The 8,887-nt window shown below is 36.9% G+C and overlaps 1 protein-coding gene across 2 annotated transcripts; it reads left to right on the top strand.

Moving 5' to 3' along the window:
* Window positions 1-5,339: 5,339 nt before the first annotated feature.
* On the top strand, window positions 5,340-7,470 carry LOC131994272 (uncharacterized). Of its 2 annotated transcripts, none has more exons than XM_059360953.1 (2): window positions 5,340-6,969; window positions 7,054-7,470. In XM_059360953.1, exons 1-2 carry the CDS (start codon window positions 5,881-5,883, stop codon window positions 7,240-7,242), a joined length of 1,278 nt encoding a protein of 425 aa, XP_059216936.1. In that variant the 5' UTR covers window positions 5,340-5,880; the 3' UTR covers window positions 7,243-7,470. The 2 variants fall into 2 exon arrangements, with proteins under 2 accessions (XP_059216936.1, XP_059216935.1); XM_059360952.1 differs by having other exon boundaries at window positions 5,340-7,163; window positions 7,200-7,470.
* Window positions 7,471-8,887: the final 1,417 nt, after the last annotated feature.

Below are 8,887 nucleotides of genomic sequence, written 5' to 3'. Positions count from 1 at the left end.
AAACAAAAAAAAAAAAAAAAAAAAAAAAAAAAAAGAAAAAAGAAGAATTTGTGTGGTCAGACCGAGAAGTGAAAGTCGATCCTTGTCATAGACCTTGAATGATCATCATTGGCTTATTCGACAGGAGTACAGAAGGAATATCTGTATAGTGGCACCCACTACTCAATAGTCCACAAATTTCTTCTATTAGACAGAAGAAGAGATAGACAAAATATAAGTTTTTTTTTCCCTCTCTCTCGAATATATATAAGCGAACAAATTGTGAAATCAAGAAATATCGGTACTTATGCCCGACAAAAAGAATCAGAAACAGAAACTTCGATTTATCCCTTATAAATTGAGAAAATTTACTAGCCTAACCTCCATCGCCGGAAGAGACAGTGAATCCCTCGCAGAGGATCCGGACGAAGGTATTGACAAAAGTAACCAGACCCTCACAAATTCTAACAGTACTATTGACGGAGGTGATTTGACCACTTTTGAAGGTAGCTCGTGTTCCATTTTAGATCAAATGAATCAATCGACGCAACCAACTCAAGGCCCGGCAACCAATCAGGTCGAGATTTTCAACTCACTGAGAATCCCCGACGCGATTAAGGATTTGCCTAAATTCGACGGAAACCAAAAACTCCTGTACGAATTCCTCAATAACGTTGAGGAGATCCTATTATATATACGTGGCACGGACAACACTCCGTATGGCCAGATTTTACTAAGGGCCATACGAAACAAAATTGAGGGACAGGCCAATGAGGTCCTCAATATGTACGGAACTCCACTCATTTGGGATGACATAAAGAATAACCTCATACTTCACTACTCAGACAAACGGACTGAGACATCCCTAATAAGAGACTTACACAATGTCAGGCAGTATAATAAGGCTATCGAGCCATTCTACGGAGAGATTATAGAAATTCAATCTTCTCTTTGTAATAACATACTTATTCATGAAAAAGACCCTGGAGTAATAAACGCAAAGAAATCCCTCTATTCCGAGATGTGTTTAAACTCTTTCCTTAGTGGCCTAAATGAACCACTTGGATCTAGGGTAAGAGCGATGCAACCGCGTTCACTGGCTGAGGCATTATCTTGTTGTGTCAAGGAGCAGAATATATCATACCAGAGGGCACCACAGACAAATAGGGTCGGATACCATACACAGTACAGACCGTATGAGAACCGTTTTCAACAGAACAGGAATCGCAATCAGAATTGGCAACGAAATCAGGATTACGGGAATACTAGACACTTGCCTCCAGTGGACAAGCGACCCCAATCAAACCAGTTCGACCGAAATTTCATCCCTCAGGTCCATTTTAATAGAAACAGGAATCAGTATCTTCCAAACAGCTCGAGATACCAACCTTATGAGCCCAGGCATTTGAACCACGACATACCAAGAATAAAAGCGAGTCCTAGCCAACAGACTAGATTTAATCCAAATCTGAATTTCCATGAGACAACCACATCCAACAATTATCGGCAGCTAGATAAGTACCTAGACAACGACCCAAACAATTTCGTAGAAAATCAAAACTTACACCGACGGCAGGAATTTATCAACAACGGGCACAATAATAACGAGCCAACCAATATTGAGGACGCTGGAAATTTTTTCAGATCAGCCTCCAACAGCCAATTGGTTACATAAATCCAACTAAACACCCGTCGACCTTACCATACGTTTCCATCCTTCTACCTTGCGGCAAACCTTTGAAATTTCTCCTAGACACGGGAGCATCCTCTTCTTTTATAAACCCCGAATATGTCTCGCCAAAGGAACAAATTCAGTGCGACCCCGTAACTATTACTACTGTCTTTAAAAGTTACCAAATAGATAAACAGGTAGACCTGCCAATATTTCCAGAGTTCAACCAAACAGGATCCCTTAAATTCCTCATTTTTAGATTTCATAATTTCTTCGACGGACTTTTGGGCATGGATGCACTTCTTTTACTCAAAGCCAAAATTGACCTTGCGAATAGAACCTTAATTACCGGAAACGCTGTCAACAATATCAGTTTCAAGACAAATCAATCTACCGAAATTAAAGAAATTCAAGCTAAATCTAAAACCCTGATAAAATTGCCTATCAATGAGCAGAATGGCACTGTCTACATTAATCCCATTGAATTAGCACCAAAGCTTTTCGTTAGCTCTGGTCTGTACAATGTCGAGAACGGGTACAGCTCTATCGAAATAACAAACTTATCTGACGGAGACCAGATATTTATGTTAGACGCCCCATTGGTGGCGAGACGGTATGACGAGACCGACTTTATAGAACTGAATAATTTCAACTTGGCAATTAGTAATGATGGCGAGGACGAACTCGATCATCCTTCCGGACCTCACCTGAACGACTTATTGAGAACAAGTAACCTTAATAGCGAAGAACGAAAGAAACTCTTAAAAGTATGTACAGAATACAGTGACCTTATTTATAGGGAAGGGGAGCCACTTTCGTTTACAAGTAAAATAAGACACAAGATAGTCACTAGTGATGATATCCCCATATACACGAAGTCGTACAGATACCCATACGTGCACAAGCAGGAGATTCAGACTCAGATAAATAAGATGTTAGAACAAGGGATTATTCAACATAGCTACTCACCCTGGAGCTCTCCAATCTGGATAGTCCCTAAGAAGATAGACATCCATGGTAATAGGAAATGGAGATTGGTGATAGACTATAGAAAAGTCAACGACAAGACTATATCTGACAGATATCCAATACCAAATATAAATGAGATATTGGATAAACTGGGCAGATGCATGTACTTCACCACCCTTGATCTAGCTAGCGGTTTCCACCAGATTGAGATGGACCCTAGACATATTCAGAAAACGGCATTTACCGTGGAAAATGGGCACTATGAGTTTACTAGAATGCCTTTCGGGCTAAAAAATGCCCCAAGCACTTTCCAACGGGTAATGGACAATATCCTAAAAGATCTCATAGGGAAGGTATGCCTTGTATACCTAGATGATATAATCATATATTCCACTTCACTACAAGAACACCTGGAGGGTATAACGCAGGTATTCAGAAGACTTAGGGAAGCCAATTTTAAGATCCAAATGGATAAATGTGAGTTTCTTAGAAAGGAGATCTCCTTCCTGGGGCACATTATAAATTCTGAAGGTATAAAACCCAATCCGGCGAAGATCGATGCCATAAAAAATTTTCCATTACCTAAGACACGTACGGAAATTAAGGCATTCCTTGGACTCGTGGGTTACTATCGCAAATTTATTAAAGATTTGGCCAAACTCACTAAACCACTCACCCAATGCCTGAAAAAGGGAGCAACCATCCAGATAGACCAGAAGTATAGCGAGGCATTTGAGACATGTAAAAATTTACTGATGAACGATCCCATCCTTCAGCATCCCGACTTTACTAAACCCTTCATTCTCACAACAGACGCTAGCAATATTGCATTGGGAGCTGTTTTGTCACAGGGTAATATAGGTAGAGACAAGCCAATTTGTTTCGCGAGCCGCACCCTCTCACAGAGCGAATGCAATTATTCGACAATAGAAAGGGAATTACTGGCAATAGTTTGGGCAGTGAAGTATTTCCGCCCGTACCTTTTTGGAAGAAAGTTCAAAATTTTTACAGATCACAGACCCCTCACCTGGGTAATGAACCTGAAAGAACCAAACTCCAAATTGATTAGATGGCGACTAAAATTGGAGGAATACGACTATGAGATTGTCTATAAAAAAGGGAAGCTTAACACGAACGCTGATGCTCTTAGTCGAGTAAAGATAAATGAACCATTGGAAGAAAATAGACAAGAACTTTTCAACAACACAAGCACAATTCATAGCGCGGACGAAAATTTGAATGACGGTATTCCCATTTCAGAGAGACCTTTAAATGAATTCAACCTACAGGTGATTTTCGAAAGGGATCGCACAGGGTCACCCATGACCATAGAGAACATTTTTAGGAATAGACAGAGGAGAATTTTGCGTAGAGAGCAGTTCAACGAAGGAATCATGCTAGACATATTTAAGGAATACTTTCCCCCCAATAAGCAGACGGCTATTTACACGAATGATGAAATCTTTGCAATAGTACAGTTGACTTATTCCAAATATTTTTCACAAGCTAAGACATTCCGTCTCATTAGGTGTACCGAAATTCTTGAGGACATAATGACTGAGGAGAAACAAGAGGAAATAATTCGCGACTACCACGAACGATCGAATCATAGAGGCATAAATGAGACATTGTCTCACCTTAAGAGGAAATATTATTTCTTAAATATGAAAGATAAGATCACCAAAACACTGAACCATTGCGAGAAGTGTAAGACCTTTAAATATGATAGGAATCCCCCAAAACTGAAATTTTTAGTTCCAGAAACACCATTAAAACCCCTGGAAATACTTCATATCGATCTCTACAGTATTAACAATAATCAAATACTGACTGTCATAGACAAATGTTCCAAATTTGCTTGCGGATACGCACTTAGTTGCAGGAATAGTATTACGGTTCTTAAAGCATTCAAGAATTTTATTAGTTCCTTTGGTATACCCAAAATGGTTGTCTGTGACCAAGGCTCCGAATTCGTTGCAAACATCTTCAAAGATTTCTGCAGACAATTCCAAATAGAATTACACTTTACATCTTACCAAAAGACTAGCAGTAATTCACCTGTAGAAAGGTTACACTCCACACTTACTGAAATATACAGACTAATACTATCTAAGAGAAAGGAAAAGGGATTCTCAACAGAACACGAGGAAATACTGTCTGAAACATTGATAACGTACAATAACGCTATTCATTCCACGACCAAACACACACCCTACGAGTTATTTTTTGGACGACCATACAAATTCATGAAGACATTAAATTTTTCAAACGAACATGACTATTTAACGAAACTAAATACTTTCCTTGACGAACTATACCCCGAAATTCAAAAACATGTCCGAGACACAACAAAGACAAGAATCGAAAACCTGAATGATTCTAGAGAGGATCCTGAAGACGTCACTGATGGCCAAATCGTTTTCAGGAAAGAATCAAGAAGAAACAAATTGACGCCTAGATATTCAAAGCAAACAGTTGAAAAAGATGGCAAATTTACCATTCTTACTAAAGGGCAAAAGAAATTACATAAATGTAGATTAAGAAAAAAACATAAAGAATAAGAAAAGAAAAAGGAAAAGAGGAAGGAAAAAAGGGAAAAAAAAGAAAAAAAAAGGGGAGAAAAAAAAAAGGGGGAAGGAGAAGGAAGAAAAGGGAAAGAAAAAAAAAAAAGAGAGAAAAAAAAAAAAAAAAAAAAAATAAATAAATAAATAAATAAAAACTAAAATTTTAATTGTATCAAGAATTATTATAGCCTTTGCAAAAAGAAAAAGAAATGTCCTATACTATTACTACATGTTTAGTACATAAATAAACAAATAAACAATAATTCAGTAAATTAATATGAATATATACTAGGGATAGAACATTGACCAGAACTACCCTCACGCTCTTCTCACACAAACTAACACTAATCTTTCACTTTTAGAATTCCTTCAATTCAGGCACAAATAATCGAGGTACACAACTTGCCAACACACCAAAGCATTTTACCACTGCGTTTAGGCCCCGCAAGATTCGTCACAAATCTCAACAGCTTTATTCACATCATTAATCTTGAAAACTACAAAACAAACATTGACGTTATAGAATACAATCTTGACCTTTTCGAGAAACATATATTTGAACCTAACATCGTAAGAATAACTAAGCTAAAACTTGCAGAATTAAAGACCAAGTTTTTAGCATTATACCCAATTAAAAGACAGAGAAGAGGGCTAATAAATGGACTAGGTTCCGTGATTAAATTCATAACGGGTAACATGGATGACCAAGACGCTAGAACAATAAATCAACAGATAGAAAACATTTACTCAAACCTAAACAACGTTACATATACACTTTCACACGAACATTCAATCAACTTTAAAATGATTGAAAGATTCAATAACATAACATCCCACATAAATAACGAACAGCACACAATAGAAAGATACATGTCGAGCACAACTAATAAAATAAAACAGGAAGAGGACATACTATTACAAACACAATACCTCAACCAGATAAACTACAACATCGACCTTCTAACACACCACTTAACAAACATAGCTGAGGCAGTAGTTCTGTCAAAACTAAATATAATTTCAAGATTCCTCCTCAGCCCGGAAGAACTCGAAAACATAGAAGTCAAATTAAAACAAAAAAATATTGAAGTCAGATCTATCGAAAATATTTATGAAATGCTAGGCATGCAAGCCTACTACAATGAAACAAATATCATTTTTAATATTCTTGTACCGAATGTCTCTGAAGAAGACTATTTTCTATACCACATAATTCCTTTACCAATAAACATAACTAAGTTAATAATAACAGAACCATATATACTGTTTAATGAAAATTCCACACACCATCACAAAACACTTTGCCCATCGATCGAAGGAACATATTATTGCGGTATACCGATCCGACAGGAAGAAACCAAATACTCGTTATGTATTGGAAACTTAATAAACAATAAAGAAGCAAATTGCCCAATTAGTGACGTTGGAAAAAGGGAATCGATCACACAAGTGGAACAAAACCTAATACTTTTTATACACTCACCAGAGACACTAATAAATTCTACTTGCAGTATCAAAACTCTCACAGTAAAAGACACAGCCCTTGTGCGTTTCCAGAACTGTGACGTCTCAATAAATGGTATAACATACCACGATGATACCGATGCATATTGGGATCAACTCCACATACCCCCGTTACCAAACAGCAACATTTCCGTAAACTCCACAATCGAAATACTTAGTCTTCAAAAACTCGAGGATTTCAACTTTCTAACCAACAACAGAATTAGCAACCTGGAAATAACCACTACAACAGTTCACTCAGTCACAACAACAACAACATTAGTATGCACAATAGTAGTCATTACCATACTCATCATTGTCATTAAACGAAAAAATACGTACAAACACCACTTTCCACCTCCACAGCCTATCACTCCGACCACAACATCTTCATTGTGGCCGTCGCTCTATCTTAAGGGGGGAGGAGTTACGACACCCACCTTATTGTCTCCACCAAAACCAGTTACGACACCCACCTTATTGTCTCCACCAAAACCAGTTACGACACCCACCTTATTATCTCCACCAAAACCACCGAGAACGTTAACCTATTGATTTAGGTCATAATTAACGCTGAATAACCAATAAATATATTTGTCTCATATAACCAATATCATTGTTAACACCAACTAATTAATAAGAAATTGTTTTGTAACTTTTATTGTATAATTCCAAGAAATCTAGCTTTTACTTTAATCATCATTTATTATATTGTAACTTAGTTTTCTTTAAGATTTAAAATGAAAATAAAAATTATTCTTTGTTCAGACTTCAAATTGCAAAGAGTTATTTTTTTTTTTTAACCGCGGAGGTTCCACCATCCTTATCTCGTGTGACTATTATACAATATTTAAGAAACATAACACACACAAACAACGAAAAATGGCGCGAACTAGTAACATACACAAAATCATTGTTGCACTCATCACTGTTTTTGACAGACAGTGCCTCAATATCTTGTTGTCGGGCATCTGCCACTACCTGTTAATGAATATAACTTGGGTGAGATGTAAAAATGACGTAGGGGAAGTTTTTTATTTTTGTTTGTTTCTCTTTCGAGACGAGCTTAATGATCAGAGATTGCAAATGGAAAAGGAAAGCCAAAGATAGCAACACACACCAACCACTATGGGACGCGTTTGGTCCTTGGTTAGAAGACTTTTCAACCATATTAGGTGTAATGGCTTCAAGGGCCGTGCGTTGATATGTTGTATTTGAATCGTATTAATTGCGAAAACGCATCAATAATACAATTATCTCGCTCGACAACCCTGTCTATTAGCTATACCTGTTTCCAATGCATGTATTTTTGTGTAATGACAGACTTTTTTCTTTGTCAATTACACTTCTTCAGTACTATACATGATTTTGTGCATCTGTTGGAAGTTTTATTGATGGCTTCGCCCGCTTGACATCGGCAACGGCTCTCGCTGATGCTCCGTGTGACCACGTTCGAATTCCAGCCGGGCTCTGCCGAATTTTTTACTTTTTCAAGTTTTTTGCCTGTTAAGGCTGGTACTATTGGTTGCCCAAAAAGTAATTGCGGCTTTTTTAAAAGAAAGTAAATGCATTTTTAATAAAACTTAGAATGAACTTTAATCAAATATACTTTTTTACACTTTTTTCTTAAGCAAGCTAAAAGTAACAGCTGATAACTGACAGAAGAAAGAATGCAATTACAGAGTCACAAGCTGTGAAAAAATTTGTCAACGCCGACTGTATGAAAAATCCGCAATTACTTTTTGGGCAACCCAATATATTTGTTTTCCACAGTTGAAAAGACACATTTTTCACGGTTACTTTTTTGAAACATTAGAAAAATCTCAATGAAAATATAATACTTTTATGAAGATGTTTTCATAAGTAATGAGGGAATGTCCCGCAGAATGGGACCAGCATTTTTTTTCCATCAACATCTATTATCTTAAGAAGTAATCACGAAAAAATGTCGCGAAAATCGAACATAGTACCAGTCATTCGGACGAAGATAATTAAATGTTACAAACTCAATTTTTTTTCTATTTTTTCTATTGTTTACATGAAAATGATGAACGAAACTCCTGCCAGGTAAAGGCGCTACTACACGGCATGAAGATGTCTTATGACATGTCACTTTTTGTGTTCACATATAATTGAAAATGTTTGTCAAAATTGTTAATTTACATTCGATTCATAATTTTGGCTATCACACCTGTATGTT

The sequence above is a fragment of the Stomoxys calcitrans genome, chromosome 1 (assembly GCF_963082655.1).
Source record: "Stomoxys calcitrans chromosome 1, idStoCalc2.1, whole genome shotgun sequence".
Classification (NCBI taxonomy): Eukaryota; Metazoa; Arthropoda; class Insecta; order Diptera; family Muscidae; genus Stomoxys; species Stomoxys calcitrans.
Note: the sequence above shows the minus strand (reverse complement) of the source record. Positions and strands in the feature narration are given on the sequence as shown.

Bases quoted from the DNA above. Each gene is read 5' to 3' on its own strand.
- LOC131994272 (XM_059360952.1), top strand. From the start codon at position 5,881: ATGGATGACCAAGACGCTAGAACAATAAATCAACAGATAGAAAACATT. The intron at 7,164-7,199 runs CTTATTGTCTCC...TACGACACCCAC, and splicing joins AAACCAGTTACGACACCCAC to CTTATTATCTCCACCAAAAC.